The sequence below is a fragment of the Microcebus murinus genome, chromosome 17, assembly GCF_040939455.1.
Source record: "Microcebus murinus isolate Inina chromosome 17, M.murinus_Inina_mat1.0, whole genome shotgun sequence".
NCBI classification, from domain to species: domain Eukaryota; kingdom Metazoa; phylum Chordata; class Mammalia; order Primates; family Cheirogaleidae; genus Microcebus; species Microcebus murinus.
In genome coordinates this window covers 15512840-15537690 of record NC_134120.1, presented here as the reverse complement: position 1 = coordinate 15537690, position 24851 = coordinate 15512840, and the positions used below count along the sequence as shown (strand labels likewise).

At 46.5% G+C, this 24851-nt stretch overlaps 1 protein-coding gene across 11 annotated transcripts in view; it reads left to right on the top strand.

Moving 5' to 3' along the window:
• Window positions 1–24851, top strand: part of ZNF532 (zinc finger protein 532) — a 112626-nt gene that overhangs the window by 31020 nt on the left and 56755 nt on the right. For all 11 annotated transcript variants that reach the window (XM_075993828.1, XM_075993825.1, XM_075993827.1 and 8 more), the window contains one exon: window positions 16837–19199. In XM_075993828.1, the coding sequence (XP_075849943.1) occupies window positions 16854–19199 (2346 nt within the window). In that variant the 5' untranslated portion in view covers window positions 16837–16853. The remainder of the gene's footprint in view (window positions 1–16836; window positions 19200–24851) is intronic.

Here is a 24851-nt window from a genome sequence, read left to right as displayed (position 1 = left end):
AGGATTCCTGTTCATCCAGTTTTCAAAATTAAAAATAAAATTAAACAAAACTTCCCTATAAGACTGAAACAATCTCTGTTTTAGCTCTTGAGATAAATGGGTTGTCTAAAGCACAGGCCCAGGTCAGAGGCCCCTTTTGTCTGGAGGCCAAGGCACCGAGTGTCCTATGGGCTGTGGGGATTCCAGAGCTGACACCTGCAAGCCTATTACTGTGCCTGGGACATGGTAAGCCCCATGCAATTTTGGTCGCACTGCTAACGTTTTTGGTGCTCTGTAATTTTGCTACAGTGTGGACTTTTTTTTTTTTTTTTCATTTGATGTGCTGGGCCAACAGAGGTATAAGGTTTCCAGATTTAGCAAATCAAAAAGACAAGATGCTGGCTGGGTGTGGTGGCTCACACCTATAATCCCAGCACTTTGGGAGGCCAAGGCAGGAGGATTGCTTGAGGCCAGGAGTTCAACACCAGCCTGGGCAACACAGTGAGATCCTGTCTCTACCAAAAAAATATATATATAGAAAAATTAGTTGGATGTTGTGGCTCACACCTGTAGTCCTAGCTACTTAGGAGGCTGAGGCGGAAGGATGGCTTGAGCCCAGGAGTTTGAGGCCACAGTGAGCTATGATCGCACCACTGCACTCCAGCTTGGGCAAAGAATGAGACCCTGTCTCAAATACAAAAAGATGTCTGGATACACAACAGAACATACTTACTCTGAAAGACTATTTGTTGTTTATCTGATGTTCAAATTTAACTGGGCATTTTATCTGGCAGCCCTGTGAGGGCCCCTTCAATGGGAACTGGCTCCTTTAGTGTTGGGAGATGTTCCTGTATTATTTCTTTGATAATATTCTCTCCACATTTTCTCTTTCTGGTATGTATATTCTTACTTGTCAGATGTTGGACCACCTGGATTGAACTTTTAATTTTCTTTTCTTTTTTTTTTTTAATATTGAAATGGTTTTAGTTTTATTTATTTATTTTTTTATTTCGGCATATTATGGGGGTACAGATTTTAAGGTTTCAATAAATGCCCATTTCCCCCCCTCCTTTTTTTTTTTGAGACAGAGTCTCGCTTTGTTGCCCAGGCTAGAGTGAGTGCCGTGGCGTCAGCCCAGCTCACAGCAACCGCAAACTCCTGGGCTCAAGCGATCCTCCTGCCTCAGCCTCCCGAGTAGCTGGGACTACAGGCATACACCACCATGCCCGGCTAACTTTTTTCTATATATACATATTAGTTGGCCAATTAATTTCTTTGTATTTATAGTAGAGATAGGGTCTCGCTCTTGCTCAGGCTGGTTTTGAACTCCTGACCTCGAGCAATCCGCCCACCTCGGCCTCCCAGAGAGCTAGGATTACAGGCGTGAGCCACCGGGCTGGCCTGAACTTTTAATTTTCATGCCTTTCCTATTATCTGTATTTCTTTTCTAGTTCTGCTCTTTTGAGAGAGATCCTGATTTCTCTGACTCTATTTTTTTTTACTTGTTTTATCTTTTCATTTCAGTTGTTAATATTTATAATTTATAAAAGTTCGTTTACAACTTCCTGTTCTTTTTTTCTCACAGCATACTAATTGTGTATGTGTTCTTTTTCTTCCTCTCCTTGCAGCATCTCTGTCCTCTTTTTAAAAAGCAATTATTTTTTTGTTGGTTTGATCTCTTGTGCTGGAGGCTTCCCCACGCATCTGGCTGTGAAAAGCTGCTCGGGACTCTGCCCACACAGGTGGGGCCTGTCGCGGGGGGTTCTCTGGTTCCTTGTGGAGCAGGACCTGTTGTTGGAGGATCCCACTAGTCAGCATCCGGGGTCTTTTCACTGGAGCTTTTGTTTTCATTGGAGGCTGGTCTATGCTCCTGCTGGCTTTTAGCCTTGGGGCAGGAGAAAATGGGAGGCCAGCCCCTGGGTCCTGCGTTCTGTCTCTGACTCCACGGCTGGGAAGTCCTGAGCTTCCATGGTGTTGGTAACCGGTAGATTTCCCTCCTCTTCTTCCCTAACTGCCCCGGGTAGCAGGAGGTACGGTCAGGGCCCTGTGGGCGGACGCCCTCCTGGCCCTGTTGCCAGCCCCCCCCACTTCCTCCTCCCTTTCCCGCTGCGGGGCCGGGCGTCTGTGGCGGTCTAGGACTGCCCGTCCTCCACCTCAGCAGCCTCCTGGTAGACCTTGAGGTGTCACTTCGTGGCCTGCTGAGTCAGTGGTCACTCCTCTGTCCTTTTCCTTTTCCCCAAACTTTAATGTCTCACCTCGACTGTGACGCCGTTCTCGCAGAATATATTTTTGGTGACAGTTGTTGAGATAGAATTCACATACCACGCAGTTCACCCATTTAGAGAGTACAGTTCGGTGGCTTTAGTATGTTCACAGAGTTATGCAACCGTCACTGCAGTCAATTTTAGGACATTTTCCTCAGCTCAGAAAGAAACCCTGCACCCTTTTGCCACGGCTCCCCAGCTCTAAGCAGCTCCCAGTCTACTTTCTGTCTGTATGTATTTGCCTATTTATATCATTTACAAAATACTTCTAATGCCGTCTTTTAGGATTTCAGAAGGGAAGGGAAAGAAACTCGTTAATTTACTCAGTGCTGCTTCGTGGGCAGTTCTTGCCATGTATGAAAATGCAAAAAATTTATATTCTGCCCATTTCTCTATTTCTGCTGTTGGCGTGTTGACTGGTGTACCCCCGAGAGATGGAAATTTTCCTCTGTATCTCGTTCTTCCTTTTCCTTCTCAGTCCTCTGTTGAACGCTTTGCTTGACCTGAAATTCTGCTCTTCTGGAGCTGGGAGTTGCCAAGCCCAAATCAGTGAGTGGCCTTCGTGTCTCCTCTTGGCTCGTAGCAGTTTCACGTGTCTGAAGAGCAGAGGGGTTGACCTGGGGCCAGAAGGTGACTTTGGGACCTCAGGCGTCTTCTGGGTTGAGCAGTGGAGGCCACGTGCTGCCTGGAAGCAGATAAGACTTTCCGTCACCTCGTAGATCTTCCTGTCACACGGTTGCCTTTTCACCAGCTCCTGCTCCATGGAGAGCTGCTCTGGGTGTTTTCACAAAGCGGAGTCTCGCACTTTGGCCGAACCAGTGAGGGAGAGAAGGCAGACACAGACAACAGCACCTGCTGCAGGTGACGCCACCAGTTAGCCTGGCCTTAAGGGTCGCCCTGAACAGGTATTAGCCTGTTCTCCCTGGGGCTGCTCCTGGGGAACATTGCCCCATCCCTTCCTGCCCGCTGGGGTTCCTGGGCTGGTCTCGTGGGCCAGTGCCTGGCCTGCTGGTGGCCGGGCCAGTGGGGGCTCCCCTGCCGCCACCTCTGAGGCTGTCACCCTTCCAGAGAGGTAGGGGTGGAGATCTCTACAGCGTGGTGAGGGCTTCTTAGCCCACGGTCGCTTTATCTTGTCTCCAAGCTCGGTGTCTATGTTCCTGTTCTTCTCTGGCCTCTCTTGGTGTTCCAGGATGTGGGTGCCGCCGCTCTGGGTTGGGCTTCCTCGCCAGGTGGATGGCGCCAGGGGGCCCGCAGCAGGTGCTCTTACCCGCCACCCTTGTCACCTTGTGGCCGCTTCCCCTGGGGCCCTGCTCTCTTTCTGGGCCTGGTCTGTGCGCCGGCCCTGGGCGGCTGTGTCGTCAGTGGGACCGTGGTGTGCAGGTGTGGGGCACCATCTCGCTGGGGACCATCGAGGCTCCAGCCCATCTTTGGTTAGCGCTGGGCTGGGAAGACAAGTCAAGAGGAGGGGTCACAGGAGAGGCAGAGAAACACTAAGATATTTTGTTTTGTGAATCGATGGAATTTTGTTGCTCTTCAAGAGACAACTGTGCCTTCTTTTCCATTTGTGAACTCCAGGGGACCCTGCTCATGGCGAGTGATGCCTGGAGTCGGACTGGAGACGCATGCATGTTAGGAGAAAGTTCACGTTAGGAGAAGGGCTGTACATTTTGAAATGAAATGAAATCTACTAAGGAGCCAGTGCCCCACTCTGGAAAATACCAGGAATCCTCCACCTCCTTCTTTTCCTCTGATCAAGCCACCATCACCACGAAACTTCTTCACTCCTCTCAAAAAACGTGAATTCAGCTTTCTTCCCCCTCCTTTTGTTTTGTTATTAGAACACAGAGAGAGAGGAGGAAAACAGCCTCTGATGTGGCTACTATTATTCGTTCTCTTTGTGAGGATGGGGAGATTGAGGCTCCAGGCTGGTGAGGTTAGTGTTGGGGGCATTTGAGGTCGGGGCAGTGTGATGCGGAGGGAGAGCTGGGCCCGCCAGTCACGCCCTGCACTGCCGCACAGCAGCGGGCCGGGCAGATCCTGCGGGGACTTCGGGGTGAGGCCAAGGAGTTTGGACTTAATTTGGAAGGTGAGTCAAGGATTTTAAATAGCGAGAGTGATAGATATATTTTGGAAATACATCTTTAGAAAGATTAATTGGAAATTCTGAATGAGAGGATAGAAAAATGGAGCACAGGGTATTTTGTCTAGGTAGAAGGTGAGATAGTCCAAACTGGAGGAGTTACAGGGATTAGAATAAAGAGGATGCATGTGAAATACAGCACCGCAGAGGCTTGGCAAGAGAAGAATGGAAGGTGAGAGCCAGGCGTGGTGGCGCATGCCTGTAGTCCCAGCTACTCGAGAGGCTGAGGCAGGAGGATCGCTTGAGCCCAGGGATGTGAGGTTGCAGTGAGCTATGATGATGCTACTGCACTCCGGCCTGGGTGACAGAGCAAGACCCTGTCTCCCCCCTGAAAAGTTTTTATAACATTTTTGGCCTACATTGGGAATAGTTCAACTAATTGTTTGTTTGTTTGTTTTTTATTCCTCTGCATGGCCTCACTTAGTAATAATAGATAGCACTTTTGCTTTTATTATTTCTCTTTCTCCCCCCCCATATATATATATATATATATTTTTTTTTTTTTAAGACAGGATCTTACTCTGTCATCCTGGGTAGAGTGCAGTGGTGTCATCATAGCTCACTGCAACCTCACACTCCTGGGCTCAGGTGTTGTACCTGCCTCAGCCTGCAAGGTAGCTGGACTATAGGGATGTGCCGCTGCACCCTCTAATTTTTCTAATTTTAGTAGAAACGGGGTCTTGCTCTTGCTCAGGCTGGTCTCAAGCTCCTGAGCTCAAGTGATCCTCCTGTCTTGGTCTCCCAGAGTGCTAGGATTACAGGCGTGAGCCATTATTCCTGGCCTATTTTATATATTCTTCATATAAAAATTAAATATAAATGGTTAAGATGGTAAATTTTATGTTGTGTGGGCCATTCATATAATTACATTGACTTTGTGATACGTGTGGACTTTAGTATCTGATTTGATATTTGATTGGGAAATTATACTGCATATAATTTATTTAAAGGGAAGCAGTAGTTCCCATTTATGACTGTTAATTTTTGGAATCGCAAACCCGGTTATATTGCTATTGCGGAAGGACTGACTGGCCTTATTAGCAGATAACTGACAGATGGAGAGAGGCAAACAGTTTCCTTTTTTTTCGTGACTTGTATAACCAGATCCTTAGGAGGGACCTATTTTTTCCAATAGGCTGTTGTTTTATATATTAAATTATCAGTGATCCAGTTGTCATGTTGCCTCCCATTGGCCAAAAAAATAAACCAAATAAATAATTTATCATCTGTGGTCACAGAAGATCATCTCAATCATTTTGTGTGCAGAAAGTATGGAGAATGCAAACTTTTTTTTTGTTTGAGACAATCTCACTCTGTTGCCCAGGCTAGAATGTTGGGCTAGAGTGCCATGGCGTCAGCCTAGCTCACAGTAACCTCAAACTCCTGGGCTCAAGCAATCCTCCGGGCCTCAGGCTCCTGAGTAACTGGGACTGCAGCCATGTGCCACCATGCCTGGCTAATTTTTTCTATATATTTGTAGTTGGCCAATTAGTTTCTATTTTTAGTAGAGATGGGGGTGGGAGGTGGGGGGGTCTCATTTTTGCTCAGGCTGTTTTCGAACTCCTGACCTTGAGCAATCCTCCTGCCTTGGCCTTTCAGAGTGCTGGGATTACAGGCGTGAGCCACCTCACCCAGCCAGAATGCAAACTTTTGAAGTTTCTGATACCCTATGGTGTAAGTGTTGCAAAGGCATTTGGATGAGCCAGTGACTGACCTTGAGGCAGCTTATTGGTAAGAAGATAAAATGGGAAGTTAATCTTTACATATACAGGGCTGTTGAACATTTTAGGAATGACTTCTTATTTATTAATGTATTGCCCTCTGCCAATGTTCTTTGGCAGTAAAAGGATCGCGGTATACAACTTCTGCTCATCCCAGCTCTCCTCTGTACTTTCATGCTCCCTGGTTCTCTTAACTGTTCATTATTTGTCTCTTTTCAAAAAAATTAACCAGAGTCTATGCTTAATTTATCCAGGAGCCCATCCAGGACAGCACATTACATGTAGTTGTCATGTCGCCTTAGACTTGACTTGGCTGTCACGGTTTCTCAGACTTTCCCTGTCTTTGGTGACCCTTGACAGCTTGAGGAGGACCAGGCAGGGATTTTGTAGAAGTCCCACCACGGAGATCTGTCTGATGTTTCTCTCACGGTCAGGCTGGGCAGTGTGTTTCTGGGAGGAAGGTCTCGGAGGTCGTGTGCCCTTCTCAGCATGTCAAGGGCACATGCTGTCACTGTGACTCATCGCCGTGATGTTGGCCTTGATCACCTGGCTGAGGTGGTTCCGAAAGTTTCTCTTTCCATACTGAACACTGGAGAGAAGTCGTATAAGGGGTGAGGAGTTGTTTTTCACCTCCATAATCGTTGCATATCTACAACACTTTCCCATTTAGTTATTCAGTCGTTGATATCAGTGTGGACCCATGGGTATTTTATTTTTGACTTTGAGCTATAATCCAGTACTGCCTTATTTATATTGTAGCTCAGATTGTTCCAGCTTTCCATTGGCTTTTATGTCCCTTTGGCATGCCCGGGCAATGTAGTTTGTTGTTTTGGGAGCAGGGAATGTGGAGCATTTTCTTACTTTCTGGTTCTACGAGGATGCTCCAGGCTCATTTGATGCATTTTTTGCCCGATCCTAGAATCGGGCATTTCTCCAAGGAGTTTCAGTGGAGAGTGGCGTTAGGAACACAGATCTGGGTACAGGATGTCTTCCTCACTTTTGATCATTGTCTGGCATCTGTACTTTCTCACCTCCCCTTTCTGCTTTTTCCTATCTGTTCTTTCCATAAGACTGCCCGGTTTTGGCTCTTATAGCTGTCAGAGTTTTAGAAGACCAGACAAATGTATTATGACTTGAATGGGGAATTAGCTGCTGCTTTATGTGGTCTGAATTCTAGTGTTGATATGACATAGGGATCTGGCTATAAATAAGGTTGAATTTGGGTTCATGGTATTATTGGTATGTGATTTATGTTTTTACTGCAGTGTCCAGGAATTTTACAGATTCGTGAATCTTCAGGAGATAGTTAAAAACGTATCAAAGTTAAATTTTAACAAAGACTCAAAGTTTTATATTTCTGTATAATTCTTGGGGCTCCTTTGGGAAGCTTACTTACGAGGGTCCTGAGGACCAGGAGGAGGATGGCTCTTGGGTCTTCTCTGAGCTTCAGTATGCTCTTGCTTTTTTTTTTTTTTGAGACAGAGTCTTGCTTTGTTGTCCAGGCTAGAGTGAGTGCCGTGGTGTCAGCCTAGCTCACAGCAACCTCCAACTCCTGGGCTCAAGCAATCCTTCTGCCTCAGCCTCCCGAGTAGCTGGGACTACACGCATGCGCCACCATGCCCGGCTAATTTTTTCTATATATATTAGTTGGCCAATTAATTTTCTTTCTATTTATAGTAGAGACGGGGTCTCGCTCTTGCTCAGGCTGGTTTTGAACTCCTGACCTCGAGCAATCCGCCCACCTTGGCCTCCCAGAGTGCTAGGATTACAGGCGTGAGCCACCGCGCCCGGCCTCTTGCTTCTTAATAAGTGACAAGCGTGTAGATTGGTAAGCTGTTTTGTAGAGCCGCAGAAAGAAGTAAATAGGAAATTCATCATCGTCCTCCATTTATTCATTCATTGATTTCTTTTACAATTAACAAGCAAATCATAAGGGTAAAAGCATAAACTTTCTGATAACATGAAAATTGAAATAAGACATCTTTGTTGCCTTTGACATTAGCTGATAAATATTTATAAAGTTGGGGGACAGAATGCCCTAAACATAACTCTAATGCAAAACTGGTAGCAACAAAAATTTTTGCAGCCTTTTGAGAAATCATTTTGGTATTTGTATTCATGGATCTAAAAAAATGACCTACGATTGTATCAAAGTTTGAGAACTGTTGGCATAGCTCTTTTTTGAAGGTTATTAATACTCATTAGCAAAATAGAGGCTCCTGCCTAAAAGAAATCTGTTTAACTTAGAAAAAATCTAGCATTTGCTGTATGTATTTCAGTGTTGTCTTTGTGAAAAACCTAATAGCATCCTATAGAACTAGCGTCTCTGTTTCATAGTTTGTGAAATGCTGCCTGAAGATTAATTTTAGTGTTTTCCTAGAGTAGGTGAAGGTCATTGACAAAACAGAGATAGGACTTAGAGGGGGAACAGGTTAAGAGAGAACATGAGGGCTTTTGTTTAACACATTGACTGCCATGTGAGTTGTATTTAACTCGGGCTAGTTTTAAGCCCAGGGCCTCATGAAGCAAAACCTTACAGTTGGTTCATGAAAATCTTACTCGTTGATGTTCTTATTGTTACAATTAATATTGACAGTTTAATTCTCAAAACATGGATTGCGATGCATGTAACTCACAGAAACCAATGAAAAATAACAAATTAGAAAGGATCATTTTGTTTTAATAAAACACCGTGGCCCAGGGAAAAATTTTTTTTTTGGCTGGGCGCGGTGGCTCATGCTTATAACCTAGCATTCTGGGAGGCCAAGGCGGGATGATTGCTCAAGGTTAGGAGTTGAAAACCAGCCTGAGCAAGAGAGAGACCCTGACTCTACTAAAAACAGAAAGAAATTAATTGACCAACTAAAAATATATAGAAAAAATTAGCCGGGCATGGTGGTGCATGCATGTAGTCTCAGCTACTCGGGAGGCTGAGGCAGGAGGATCGCTTGAGCCCAGGAGTTGGAGGTTGCTGTGAGCTAGGCTGACACCGTGCACTCTAGCCCTGGCAACAGAGCGAGACTCTGTCTCAAAAAATTCTTTTTTCTAGTGTGGCAGTGTATGTGTTAAGTTTGACATACTGTTGAGAGGGCCAAGTGGAATGTCATACCAGTGACTGGAAAGATGGCTTTTAAGGTAGAATTAGGGCTTAATGTAGAAGCATCTAAGTTCTCTGAAAATACATAATTGTTATGACCATGGGAGTTGCTGAGGTCGGTCGGCTTTGAATGTGACGGATGACAAAGAGACCCACGAAGGGAGAGAAGAAGAGCCAGAGTCCGGAAAAGCCACGTGGCGCCTGGCTCTGCCGTGGGGTCCACAAGAGGAAAGAACGACTGGGAAATGAAATTCTGCAGCAAGGTCACGGGCAGCAAGAACAGACACGAGGGAGCAAAGATTGGAAGGGGACCACTGTTAGAGTGTTCTGTAGCAAAGAGACACTGGCTTTGTTTCATCTGGTGGCTAGTGCTCTACACTGCTCAGTGGCAGCACGCACCTTCGTTTGTGTCTGTGAGGGAAGTGGCGCTCGGAGCGGCTAAGTGACTGCCTTGTGTCACCAGCTAACAGGAAGCATGGCAGTGAGAATTTCATCTCCAAACTTGTTGTCATTTTATTATACCACATAGCCTGGTTTTTCCTTTTTTAACTTTTAATATATGTTTGTTTGTATATGTGTGTGTGTGTATATATATATTTGAGACAGAGTCTTGCTCTATCGCCCAGGCTGGAGTACAGTGGCCCAATCATAGCTCACTGTAGCCTTGAACTCCTGGGCTCAAGCCATTCTCCTGCCTCAGCCTCCTGAGCAGCTGGATCGTAGGTGTGCACCCGGCTCAGCCTGGATTTTAACAGTGGTTTCAGAGAGTGGGTTGCCAAGGGGCTAGGGAGGTACTAGGAAGAGTAGGATTTGTCCGCGTAGTGAAACTTGAGCAGCAAATGCCACATGGCAAGAAGGTCAAGAGCACCAGGTGTCCAGGGTAAGGCTGGGGGAGGTCTCTGTGTGGCAATAGGCAGAGGTGATAGGAGTGACCCAAAACAAAGGGAGAGGACCAAACCCACGGTGGAGGGTCGGCCAAGCAAGGCCAGCAGTGGAGGTACAGACAAGATTTGAAGAAGGAAGTGCGTAGGGAGAGTTCTTGCCTGGTGACTGTTATCTTTAAAACTACAGAAAGACAAAGGCTTGGAGTTGGGAAGACGGAGAGATTAGAAACAGCCCCTGTCTCTTGGAAGGATGAGAGTTAAGGAAAAGCAAAAAAGGATTGACGTGCTAGATGACATTGAGACCCGCTGGAGGGAAGAGTGGGATTCACCAGGGCCAGGCTCTCGGCAGCTGGGAGAGCAAAGGGGCTCACTCTTGCCGCACCTTCGTTTTGACCCATGAGGGCTGGGGGTTAGGGGGGCCCTGTGAGAAGCAGGCCCAGTGCTGGAGGTTGAGCTTTTGGAAGAGGCTGAGGTTTGTTGTGACATTAGCCTATGTGAAGAGGATGTCCCCTGAGCTGCTCCTTGAAGGGATGGGGGGAAGAGATGGGGGAGGTGGCCTATTTTAGATGAGAGGGAGGAACGTGGAGTAACCACAGGGAGGGCTGAGGTTGGTTTTGTTCCCGTCTCCCCCAAGGTCTTGCCCTGATGAATGGTGTTAGTAAGTGGAGCAGTTTGAACTTTCGCCTGTTACATTTCAGATCAGGAATATTATGTGTTAACTGAGGAAGAAAACATATACTACCTCCGGCAAAGTATTTGTATATCTGTGATCGATGCCATCAGGATTAATGAAACCAATAAACATCTGTTCTGACTGACGGCAACTCTGTTTTGCTAATTTTTCATTAACTCACGAAGAATTAACAAAGCGTGAATTCTGTGTTTTTCGCCCTGCGTACAAACTATATTTGTACACTGTGTCTTACCCTGGTGTGGGCTGTTCAGAAAATGAAGTTCTTCTGCTCTGAAAGGGCCGTGTGGCCGGGTCCCTGCCTCCCACCTGCTGACAGCTGAGAGGATCAAGGGGGGGTCTTGGTTTTCCTTTGTGTCAGGGTTCTTCCCTGTGGCTGGAACGTAATCTTTAGACTTACAAGGTGGTCTGTCCTGCTGTCCAGACTTACTTAGGGTCTGAGTAGTGTGGAGGATAAAGATTTAAAATGAACACTTTTCTTTGGCATTTTGTTGCTTATATGATGGGACTTCAGATAGCATGTCATTTTTAAGCAATTCCATAGCTCCTTTTATTATTGCTTATTTTTCCTCAAAACTATACACACTTAGATATTCCCGGATGTGTGTATTTGCCAGTTTTGGGGGCCCAGTCTCTCTCTGCCCCTGCTACCCTCTCCAGAGCAAAACAATGAGCCAGGGATTCTTAACAGCTGCTCCAGAGATGCAGCTGATCGGATTTTTTTAAAAAAAACTTGGCCACAAAACTGCCCTTTGTCCCCAGGTACTGTAGGAAAAGTGAAGAAGCATAAGGCAGACCTGTGCAGCAGAACTGGCTTGGTGTTTGCAGTGGAATTGCAGTGAGAACATGTTTTTCCTTCATTAGCAATTCTAATTGCAGTGGAAAAGAAGCAAGGGGTCAGCAGAAGGAAGAGAGGAAATGAGATTCTCTTTCTCTTCTTTCTGTTTTTTCTATTCTGTCTTTTCTTTGTTTCCCTTTTCTTCCTTTCTTTTCTTTCTTTTTTGTTTGAGACAGAGTCTCACTCTCTTGCCTGGGCTAGAGTGCCGTGGCGTCAGCCTAGCTCACAGCAACCTCAAACTCCTGGGCTCAAGTGATCCTCCTGCCTCAGCCTCCCGAGTAGCTGGGACTACAGGCACATGCCACTGTGCCTGGCTAATTTTTTCTAGTTTTAGTTGTTTGGCTAATTTCTTTCCATTTACAGTAGAAACGGGGTGTCACTCTTGCTCAGGCTGGTCTCGAACTCCTGAGCTCAAGCAGTCCTCCCACCTCAGCCTCCCAGAGTGCTAGGATTACAGGCGTGAACCACTGCACCGGCCCCTCCTTTCTTTTCTTTCTTTCTTTTTCTCCCTTCCTTCCTTCTTTCTTCCCCCCTCCTCTACCCTCCCCTTCTCATCCCTTCCCCTCTAAAAGGTCTATAGATGTAGAAAAGACTGCTGGAGGTGGAACTGAGGTTTGCATGTGGTGTAATGGGAAAGCTAGAAGGCAAACATAGATGACTGAGAGAAACCAATCCCTCTGTGTTTCTTTGCAGATGTATAAAAACCAGGGTCGCTAGATTTATTATCTAAGAGGAACAAATTAAATGTGAAACACGGCATTATATTCACACGTTTTAAGAACATTTTATATTTGAAGGAGAGATAAGAAGGATAAAAATGTGTTGAATCCATTCATCTATTGAATTATTTCTTTAAAAATTCAATAGAATAATAATAAAAAAACCCACCCCAACACACATAATGAAGGCCACTGAGGGGTGGCCAGACAGTGCTGCAGAACAGTGACGGGGAGAGTCCCAGGGTCTGGGCAGGCCTTGTATTGTCACCGTTGTTTTACAGGAAGTCTGTATGATACTGTTGGGGTGGTCAATGGGCTTTGATTTGTTTTTCTTTAAGTGCGACTGTTGCGATTTAGAGTTTATCGATTTTCATTACAAGACATGCTCGTTTCTCCACTTAAATGGAGGACCTGATGTGTTTTCACTGTTCAGAGGAGGCAGAACTCAGGCTGGATTTAGGCATGTATCTTTCTGTTTGGGGATTATTTGAAGTTAGGATTCAGTGGTTGGCTTACGTCTATGCCTTTTGTACTGACATTGTCTAGTTGGAAATTGGGAAACCAACAGTTTTTTATTGCAAAGAAAGAACAGTTTTTTATTAGAAAGTATAAGAAGTATGATTAGGGGGTGAATAGGGTTTTCTTACGATTTCCTTTTTACTTGATAACTTTTTGACGTCTGCCAACAGAGATGAAATAGCTTTCTATAATTTTAAGAGGCTTTGGTAGGGAAGGGAATGTTTTGTCTGTATCATAGGAGGGAATAAAGTGATTATGTGACAGACTTGATTCTTTCAATTTCGTTTTTTTATAAACAGGCCTAGCATTTTTTCCACTAAGATATCTATCAATGTCTTTGGGTGAAAGGACATTCATTATACATTAAGCACAAATGCTGTTAGTGAATTGCAGGTTATTTGTATAGGGGTTTAGTTTTAAATTATAATAAAAGACCCGGTAATGCCTTTGAAGGGAGGCATATTTTATAGGGTACGAATGAAAGGAAAGTCACTGTTATAATATCTAAAGCTAATTCTGTTTGAAAATCAAACTGTTGAGGGTAAGGGAAGCTAAAATGAGATTGTTCTATCTTTTAAAAGAGGACAGATTTATTTTTGTAGTGTTTTTAAGCAAAAGAATCTATTTTTAAGACAGTAGTACTTAGGAATTGGAGTGGAATATGAAGAAAACTTTCACACATAAATATTTCTCTTTGTATTCAGTATAACTGAGAGCTGGAGTGGGAGTTAAACATTTTTTCCCCCGGCAAGTGGAACACTTGCTCTGGCGTTCGGGATGTGGGAAGGAAAGGGTAATAGGACAGTGTGATTGTGGGTATGAAAAACATTTCTATAAACCAAAAAAGAAGCGTAAAGTTACAGAGAGTGGCATTTATTACATTAATTGTACAACCCCGGAGAGGGGAGTCCACCTGCCGCAGCGATCTCTGGTTTCATGTGACACGATGCAGTTGCCACTGTACTGAGCTTTGCAAAATGTGCATTGTGCATTTGCAGCTCAGAGTCAGGCTTCCTTCAGGTGGACTAGGGTGGCTGACCGATATGCTTTAAACCACTGGCAATTGACTGTGACCTCTTCGAAATGCCACGCTACTTCACCCCGGGCTCACCCTCCTCCCCCAAGAGAAGGGTGCAAACCTTAGGTGAAATAGAGGGACTGGGGAGCCGGGTGTGGCTGGGTTACTGTGGAGAAAAAGTTGCTTCTCCATTTCTTGCAGAGTTTGCAGGCATGGAGGTTCCTCTCTGGGGCTTCCCAGACCATAACTCTGCTTTAGCTGGTCACATAGGAAGAGATACGGTGGCGTGGTGGGCAACAAGCTAACTAACATTGACTAAATGGTTTGATGCTGCTGCGTGCCTGTTTATAAATCAGGCCGGTCCCTGGTACCTGTCGCAGAAGATGAAGATAATCAGAATCATGTGTTAACCTTCCCAGGATTGGTGAGGCTACCTGCCAGTTGCACTGCTGATCTGACCTGCGAGCTGAGCTGGGCCTGCCACCCACTGAGTATTTGAGTATTCTCTTAACTTCTTTTTGTTCCTCAACTGAGTGCCCTCTGGGATGAACAGTGTGAAACTGTGTGATGTCTTTTGCTCACCACAATCATAAAGAGAAGGCAAATGACACACATCCCATTTAGCTAGAAAGAAAGGGTAGAGAGGGCTGGGCATGGAGGCTCATGCCCGTAGTCCTAGCACACTGGGAGGCTGAGGTGGGAGGATCGCTTGAGCTCAGGGGTTCTAGACCAGACTGAGCAAGAGCGAGAGCCTGTATCTACTTAAATAGAAAAATTAGCTGGATGTGGTGGCAAGTGCCCTGTGGTCCCAGCTACTTAGGAGGCTGAGGCAGGAGGATCGCTTGAGCCCAGTTTGAGGTTGCAGTGAGCAATGATGACACCGCTGCACTCTACCCAGGGTGACAAAGTGAGATTCTGTCTCAAAAACAAAAACAAGACAGTAGAAGGACTTAGACAGAGCCCAGCTACCATTGAGGACTTACAGAGTCCAGGGCCAAGCCTTGGATAAGTGGTGGCACTAAGAGTCTCTCTGTCAGGCCTGTTCAACCTTGGTTTTGGTGGGAGAGGGTGGCTCACGATTCTGTGCCTTGAGTTTTCTAGTAACAGTGGCCTCCAGCCATAGATCAACATGGTTGGCAAAGTCAGATCACAGGGTGACTTTACAACATCAATGTGATGGTTAAAAATAAGTGTGCTGACATTCAGGGATTATTCATAAGTGGGTGGATTCTTATGTGGATATATGTCTGACAGATGGATATTTTGTTGCCCACATTTTGCAGTTGAAGTTCAATTTCATTTTAAAAAGAAAACTATAATCTCAGACTTTCCCACTGTGTCTGCCTTCTCATAGATAGTTTCACATCAGTATCACTTTAGAAAGGTTTTGTTTCCTGTGTACCTTTTACGTTGGCGGTAGTTTGATACTGGCGGGATATGTTTTTCCCTGTGTGGTCTCTCAGACACCCGTCTAAGAGAATAGTGGCCGTTGAGTGTTTTCTCCAGGCTAAGTGGGCCACCGAGGGAAAAGTACACGTGACTTCTTCAGTTCTGTATTAACTTGGACACGTGCGAATGGAAGGCGATGTATTCCTCAGCTCGCATCGAACCTTAAGTGTTTATTTCATCAGCAGCAGTAGTTTTTCCCAACCAAATTCTGAGGAGTGTTTGGACGTGTCCCCAGAGTGCGTTGACACACTGAGGGTCTCAGCGGCTGTTGATGGATTTGTGGTTTGTGTGGGTTTTCACAGGTATGCATATTCTTGTCTGAGTATAAGAAGAGAGGAGGAGTACACACGCACACACACTGGGGTACATACCAGGAAATAAGAGAACCCTAAGATGCAGTGAGTGCTGTGGGGGTCCAGGGAGCAGAACAACCCCCTTGCAGTGGAGGTTTTGTCTGATCCCCACAATCACCTGTCCTCTGCAGGTGGAGTGAAGGGCTCCTTCTGAAGACCCCAAGCACTGCATGTATTTATATGTCCTTCATCTTTAGGAAGGGCTGTGACTGTCCATTTTCCCAAAACTCTCCATTCTCCTACCATCTGAGAGTGTTTTCTTTTTTTTTTTTTTTTGAGTCTCACTCTGTTACCCAGGGTGGAATGCAGAGGTGTCATCACAGCTCACTGTAACCTCAAACTCCTGGGCTCAAGCAATCCTCCTGCCTCAGCCTCCCAAGTAGCCAGGGCTACAGGCATGTGCCACCATGCCTGGCTATTTTTTTTCCTATATATTTTAGTCGTCCAATTAATTTCTCTCTATTTTTAGTAGAGACGGGGTCTCGCTCTTGCTCAGGCTGGTCTGGAACTCCTATGCTCATGCAATCCTCCCACCTCAGCCTCCCAGAGTGCTAGGATTACAGGTGTGAGCCACCATGCTCAGCTGTTATTTTTTCTTAAATCCTAGGTGGACTTACTAGCAGTAGATATACTGTGGTTGGTTTGGATGCTCATTTTTTCTGCAGATGAATACTGAAATCTCTAATTGGTTTTGTGATTATGTTTCGTTTAGTGTGTATTCTCAATCCGATGGTGACTGTGATAGTGATAATTTGCCAGCAGAATCAAATACTGTCAGTTAAACACTGTCATTTTCCAAAATATGTTTGGTTGTAGCTTTTTATGAAAATGACACATTTCATAGTTGCCACACTAAAACCTGCTTTTCTGTGCTGTAACAGTTTCTATCAGTTTCATTCTTGTTAGTGAGGACTCACGCCGGTGACACTGCACAGCAGTTTGGAGGGATTACTTTTGAAGCTAAAATTATTTAGGTTCCATGCATACTCTCTGGGTGTTTGTTCACTTTGACTCAAGAGTTCTGTAATTACAATAAAAACGCAGTTCACCACCTTGCTCTTCCTTGGTAGTCATCACTACGCTAGTGTAAATCCCGCGGGGAGACTTGTCTCATGGCCGGGAAACGTTCGTTGCTGATGGAGTTGTTTTCTGTTCGTTTAACAGAACCTCTGATCACATTCATGACCATGGGGGACATGAAGACCCCAGACTTCGATGACCTCTTGGCAGCGTTTGACATCCCAGACATGGTGGACCCCAAGGCAGCTATCGAGTCCGGGCACGACGACCACGAGAGCCACCTGAAGCAGAACGCCCACGGCGACGACGACTCGCACACGCCGTCCTCCTCCGACGTGGGCGTCAGTGTCATCGTGAAGAACGTCCGCAACATGGACTCCTCCGAGGGCGGGGAGAAGGACGGCCACAACCCCACCGGCAACGGCCTGCACAACGGGTTCCTCACGGCGTCCTCCCTGGACAGCTACGGCAAAGACGGGGGAGCGAAGCCCTCGAAGGGAGACGCGCCCGCCTCCGAGGCGGCCCTGAAAGATGCCGCGTTCAGCCAGTTCAGCCCCATCTCCAGTGCCGAAGAGTTCGACGACGACGAGAAGATCGAGGTGGACGACCCCCCCGACAAGGAGGACGCGCGCCCGGGCTTCAGGTCCAACGTGCTGCCCGGGTCGGCTCCCCAGCAGGACTACGACAAGGGGAAGCCGCCCGGAGGGGAGAACTCCAGCAAGACCGGAAGCTCTGCAGCGGGCAGCACAGAGAAAAACAAAGTCAAGAGAGAAACAGAACCAAATTCTATAAACCTGAGTGTCTATGAACCCTTTAAAGTCAGAAAAGCGGAGGATAAATTGAAGGAAAACTCCGAAAAGGTGCTTGAAAGCAGGGTCCTTGACGGGAAGCTGGGCTCAGAGAAGCACGACAGCGGGCTCGCCGGCGTGGCGCCATCCAAGGCGAAGTCGTCTTCCAAGCTCTCATCCTGCATCGCTGCCATCGCGGCGCTCAGCGCTAGGAAGGCGGCTTCGGACTCCTGCAAAGAGCCGGTGGCCCATTCAGGGGAGTCCTCTCCGTTACCAAAAGAAGTGAACGAGAGCCCGAAGGCCACCGACAAGTCTCCCGAGTCCCAGAACCTCATCGACGGGACAAAGAAACCCTCCCAAAAGCCACCGGACAGTCCCAGGAGCATCTCAAGCGAGAACAGCAGCAAGGGGTCCCCGTCCTCTCCTGCAGGATCCACACCAGCAATCCCCAAAGTCCGCATAAAAACCATCAAGACGTCTTCTGGGGAAATCAAGAGAACAGTGACCAGGGTATTGCCAGAAGCGGACCTTGACTCTGGGAAGAAGCCTTCCGAGCAGACGCCGTCCGTCATGGCCTCTGTGACGTCCCTGCTGTCGTCTACAGCGACCGCCGCCGTCCTCTCCTCTCCCCCCAGGGCGCCTCTGCAGTCGGCAGTTGTGGCCAGCGCGGTCTCCCCCGTGGAGCTGACCCCGAAGCAGGTCACTATCAAGCCCGTGGCTACCGCTTTCCTCCCAGTGTCCGCTGTCAAGACGGCAGGATCCCAAGTCATTAATTTGAAGCTCGCTAACAACACGACAGTGAAAGCCACGGTCATATCTGCTGCCACGGTTCAGAGTGCCAGCAGCGCCATCATTAAAGCCGCCAACGCCATCCAGCAGCAGACTGTGGTGGTGCCGGCGTCCAGCCTGGCCAATGCCAAACTCGTGCCAAAGACTGTGCACCTTGCCAACCTTAACCTTCTGCCTCAGGGTGCCCAGGCCACCTCTGAACTCCGCCAAGTGCTAACCAAACCTCAGCAACAAATAAAGCAGGCAATAATCAATGCAGCCGCCTCGCAACCGCCCAAAAAGGTGTCTCGAGTCCAGGTGGTGTCGTCCTTGCAGAGTTCGGTGGTGGAAGCTTTCAACAAGGTGCTGAGCAGTGTCAATCCAGTCCCAGTTTACATCCCAAACCTCAGTCCTCCCGCCAATGCAGGGATCACGTTACCGACGCGTGGGTACAAGTGCTTGGAGTGCGGGGACTCCTTTGCGCTTGAAAAGAGCCTGACCCAGCACTACGACAGACGTAGTGTGCGCATCGAAGTAACGTGCAACCATTGTACAAAGAACCTCGTTTTTTACAACAAATGCAGCCTCCTTTCCCATGCCCGTGGGCATAAGGAAAAAGGGGTGGTGATGCAATGCTCCCACTTAATTTTAAAGCCAGTCCCAGCAGATCAAATGATAGTTTCTCCATCAAGCAATACTTCAGCTCCATCTTCCACTCTGCAGAGCCCCGGGGGAGCCGGCACACACACTGTAACAAAAATTCAGTCTGGCATAACGGGGACGGTCATATCGGCTCCTTCCAGCACTCCCGTCACCCCAGCCATGCCCCTGGATGAAGACCCCTCCAAACTCTGTAGACACAGCCTAAAATGCTTGGAGTGTAACGAAGTCTTCCAGGATGAGACGTCACTGGCTACACATTTCCAGCACGCTGCAGATACGAGTGGACAAGTAGAGTATCATTTAAATCTTGGTGTTTCAGTGATGAGTCTGTAGACAGGAGTGCTTGTTAAGATGCCTTTGATTTTGGGAGTGGGAGCTTGGTTAAATGGGGTGTGTGTGTGCGTGTGTGTGTGCGTGTGTGTGTGTGTGTGTGTGTGCACATGGGCGTGCCCGCAGGCAGGCGTGCATGCGAGAGAGAAAGGATCGTTTTCATAGAATAGAAACAATGTTGAAACATGAATCTTACTTTAAAAAAAATGGTGTTTTGGGGGGAAGACAATTCTTTTAGCCCGGATGCAAACCGTGTGTACTAGTCGAGCTATGGTACTTTAGATTTTGGTAACTGCTCAGTCATTGGATTATATATCGGAAGTCAGAGACACAGCTAATTATAGTGTCATCCCATTGTATTCAGTGTTCAAGTAAGGCTGTATCACCAAAGTTCCTGAATTATTAGTGACAATTTTGAGATTTTAAAAATTACTTAGTGTTGTTTATAATACTGAAATCTCTTTTATAGTTAAGCACTTAATCAGTACCCCCTTTAATGGTGTGTCTACTTAAGTATAAGATGATGGTCTAGAAATATATTTAGTAATATTCTTCACTGCAATGTATTAAGCTACAGTGGCAAACCCATCTCTACTTAAGCAGGTTACTGTGTGTGTGTGTGTGTGCGCTTGCAGCTTCTGTTTTGTAGTGAAGTACAGGTTGACGTTGGTGATACACATTTTGGCCTTTTAGCTATGGTTACTGCACAAGGCAACAAATGACTAATAGATAAATGTGTTTAACGCATATATGATACTGTTACTTGGAAGTAACTGGGCATGTTGAATGAAATAAATTCGAGTTAGTCTATATGATATATTGTCCAAACCAGCAAACGTGGGAGGTTCAAAGTGGGTGCTAGTTTGAGCTAATGTGCTCTGCCTCTCAGACTTTTCTTTGGTGAAGATCCAGTGTTCATCTGGTTTTCCTCTCTTTATCCTCCAGTGTTTGTTAATTGGGAGGTTTCTGCTGCGGGCCAGCGGTCGGTACCGTCATGGCGGAGGGTTCCTGAAGGGCAGTTACTACGTTCTTTGTGGGAGTTATAAACAAAAGATCAAGAATATCTTGACTTTTTTTTTTTTCCTCTGAATTTTCAGTTTAGTGGAAATGGAAGCAATGAAGAGTTTTTAGGACATTCCTGCAGGCTTGGTTGCTAAATGTTTCATCGGCTCTGACAGTAGAATGCTCAGAGAAGAGGAAGGCGGCTGCGCAGTTGAAGGTGGCAGTGGTGGCTGTAGCTCTTTAGCCTGTCGTCATGATAATGCTTGAGCTCTGTCCGCCTGGATATCCTCTTGCCTTGTCACTACTTCATCAACATGGTCATATTTCTTTTCATCCCAAAGGGATGCAGTAAAAGGGAGAGAAGGCCAAAAAGCCCTTTCTCCAGTTCCGTTTGTCCTGTTCCTGTGTTTGTGGGTAGATCGTGGGGGGGGCGGTAGGCTATGTCCTGGCTTAGGCCGGTTCTTACTACTGGCTGTGTGCTCTATATCAGGCATTTTGAGCTGCCCTCAAATGTGTCTGTCTTCTTCAGATCCCTCCTCTAGGAATGAGGAAGGACATGGGCAGAGAGGTAGGAATATTCCTACTCCCCTGTGTTCTCTTGAGTTTCTGTTCTCTGTTAACCTTTTAGTCTGAGCTGCCAAACCAGGGTCACATGGGTGAAGGTCTTTCGATGGGAGAAGGAAATTAGTATCTCTTGTGTGGTGTGGTTGCTTTGGCATCACTTTTATATTTTGCTGGGACAAGTAAAATGTGCAGGTCACCTATTTCACCCAGAGTCCGAAGAATGAGTCACAGTGAGTGTACATTTAACTCTAAGGCCAAATACACTCTAAGCAAAACGTTTGCCTCCTATTCTCTTTCCATTCTCCAGTTCTGCCTAGCTAAGTCATCCGCCGGCTCGCCAGAGAAGCGTGTTGATATTACTTAGTGAGCATCAGCCGACTGCATGGCCAAGTGCTACAGGGCCACATAAGCCCCCGGTACACCTGCTGCTGTTTCTCAGCTCCCCTCTCTCCTTGGAATTGCAGTCCAAGGAACCTCCGCCATTGCCCACGCTCCTCGGGCCCAGCCCCACAGCTCTCCCGCAGACCCCCGCAGGGCATCTGCTTTCCACCCTAGCAGGAGTGGCTGCTGCCTCGGCATCCAGCTTCACCCACGCTCGAGTCTTTCCCCCCAGTTCCAGGAGGTCAGTCGGGCACACGTGGCTGTTGTGTCATGGCAGGTAGGGTGGTTCTCACCCATTGCTGTCACCTGCTGTGCTATCAGGTAGCCACGGTGGCGGGAGGCGGGGACAGAGAGGAGACAATAACCCTTCATTTCATCTCTCCAGCTTACCATCACATGACCGTTGGCCAGTGTACATATTGGTTCACTTAAACTGGGGGGGGGGGAGTCTACCCACAGGAACTGTTTCTGAGAATGTCACTTACAACTGTGTCTTCTCACAAAACTTAGAAGTTGACCCGGCGGCACTGCAAGTACCACAGACTTTGCCGAGTCCCTTCCTTCCTCTGTTGTCCTCCGTGTTCCAGCACTTAAACCTCCACTTTCCGTTTCCCCGCTGACCTCCACGTGCTGGAAGCTCATGGGAAGCGAGAGCGTGGACCACCCCGCGTGTGTAGCCGCCGTCCCGGCCTCGCTCCCTGGCCCGGCCTTTCTGGAGTCGGGGCCCAGAGCGGCGCAAGCCCTGCGTCTGCCGGCCGGCAGGGCTTCCTCCGCCTGCATGGTGGCTGTGCTTAGAGGCTCGTCTGCGGCGGGCTCCTGAGCTGACCCGTGCTGCCGTCCAGGGTTCTGCAGGCTGAAAGGGTGCGGCCTCCAGGGCCCTCGCTAGACCGGCAGGTCCTCACCCTTCACTCTCCACCTTTCTGCCTCCAGGTTTGCTGGGCCTGGAGCAAGGCACTTCCTTACTGGGAGAGGGACCTCCTGCCCTGCTTATTTTGAGATGATCGCACATTCTTGTAAGAAATAGTACAGAACCTGTGTACCTTCCTCCAGTTCCCCTCAAAGGGACCATCTCACACAACTGTGGAACCGTGTCTCAAGCAGGATGTCGGCAGTGGTGCAGTCAGGACACTGAACTCTTTAGCACTATAAGGGTCTCTTGTGTTGCCCTTTTATGGCCACCCCGGTGCCCTACATAAGCCCCGGCAACCATTAACCTGCTTTCTGTTGCTATAATTTTGTTATTTCAAGAGCATTATATACATGGAACCATGTAGTATTATAACTCTTGTGGATTGGCTTTTTTCATCAACATAATTGCCTGGGTACCCAATCAATAGCATCAGTAGTTTATTCCTTTTTATTGCTGAGTAGTATTCCATTATATGGTTGTACCATAGTTTGTTTCACCAAGCACTCATCGAAGGACATCTGCATCGTTTCCCGTGTGGGGCTGTTATGAATAAAACTGTCATGAACACATGGTGTGTAGGTTTTTGTGTGAATGTAAGTTTTTGTTTTTCTGAAATAAATGCCCAGGAATGTAATTGCTGAGTTATGTGGTAGTTACATGTGTTTAGATGCTTAAACTGTTTTCTAGGGTGGTGGTTCCGTTCCCTAATCCCGTGAGTAGTGTAGGAGCATCGAGCCTCGTCTCAGCATCCTCGCCCGCATTTGGTGGTGGTGCCAGTTTTGACTTTAGCCATTCTGGTAGGTGTGTGGGTGGTGCTGTTTCATTATTTCATTGCGGTTTTAATTTGTGTTTCTCTAATGGCTAATGATGTTGAACATCTCATCATGGGTTTATTTGCCAGCTGTATCTCTCTTTTGTTGAAATGCTTCTTCCTATCTTTGCCTATTTTCTAATTAGGTCTTTTTCGGTTTGTTTTACTAATTAGTTTTACAAGTTCTTGAGAGAGTCTAGACACTAGCGGTTTGTTGGCTGTGTGGTTTTAGGTCTTTCCTCCCAGTCTGTAGCTTATCTTTGCATCCTTTTTACAGGTTTTTGGCAGAGCAAAAGTTTTTAATTTTGATGAAGTCCAGTGTATCAGTTTTCCCTTTTTCTGCTTTTGGTGTTACTGTTTGCCCGATCTTAGATCCTGAAGATTTTCTTTCCTTTTATTCCCTGGAAGTTTTCTAGTTCTGTGTTTTACATTGAAGTCAGTGATTCATTTTGAGTTTATTTCTGTCTAAGGCAGGCGTCCTCAAACTACGGCCCGAGGACCACATGCCGCCCGCCTAGGACATTTATCCGGCCCACCGGGTGTTCCCGCGGATGTTTTTGCCACCGCTGCCTGTCCTGCTTAGCAGCCAACTCGTCCCGGGCCCACAGTGCGCACTCTCCAACGGTCTGAGGGACAGTGAACTGGCCCCCTGTTTAAAAAGTTTGAGGACCCCTGGTAAGGTGTGGGCCTTCGGTTGAGGTTCATTTCTTCTTCTGCCCCGTGTTTGTCTCCTTCCTCCAACACCGTTTGTCGAAGAGGCCGTTTTTCCTCCAGTGAATTGCTTTTGCGCCGTTGTCAGGTATCAGTCGGGCGTACTTGTGTGGGGCTATTTCTGGGTTCTTCTACTCTATTGATCTGTGTGTGTCCCTCTCCCCATATCACATTGTCTTAACTACGGTGTTTATGTGATGCCTTCAAATCAGGTAGACTGATTCCTCCACCTTTATTCTGCCTTCCTAAAATTGTTTTAGCTATTCTTGTTCTTTTGCCTTTACATATAAATTTTAGAATAATCTTGTCTATATTTACAAAAAAATCTTGCTAGGATTTTGGGTAGGAATTGTGTTAAATTTTTGTATCCATTTGGAGTAGAATCAGCATCTTTACTATGGTTGAGTCTTTCACTCCATGAACACAGACTCTCTCTCCATTTATTTAGAACTTCTTTGATTTCTTTTAATCATTTTGTAGTTTTCATCATACAAGTCCTATATGTGTTTTGTTAGGTTTCTATTTTTAGGAAATTGTAAATGGTATTATATTTTTTGGTGAACATACTCACTGTTTCTGTATGGAAATACAATTTTCGTATATGTATATTATATCCTGGGAATATTGAACTCATTTATTGATTTCAGAGTGTTCTTTTTAAGAGTAGATTACATTGATTTTTAAGATATCCCTGAAGATTTTCTTGTCTTTTCTTCCCTGGAAGTTTTATATAATAGTTCTGTGTTTTACATTTAAGTCTGTGATCCATTTTGAGTTCTTTTTTTTTTTTTTGAGACAGAGTCTCACTGTGTTGCCTGGGCTAGAGTGCTGTGGCGTCAGCCTAGCTCACAGCAACCTCAAGCTCCTGGACTCAAGCAATCCTCTGCCTTAGCCTCCACAGTAGCTGGGACTACAGGCATGCACCACCATGCCCAGCTAATTATTTCTATATATTTTTAGTTGTCCAATTAATTTGTTTCTATTTTTAGTAGAGACGGGGTCTCTCTCTTGCTCAGGCTGGTTTTGAACTCCTGACCTTGAGCAATCCTCCCACCTCAGCCTCCCAGAGTGCTAAGGTTACAGATGTGAGCCACAGTGCCTGTCCTTGAATTCATTTTTGTATAAGGTATGGGCCTTAGGTCGAGGTTCATTTCTTCTTGCATTCCTGGAATGAATCCCACTTCAATCAGACTTTTTATACATTGTGAATTGTATTTGCCAATATGCTGTT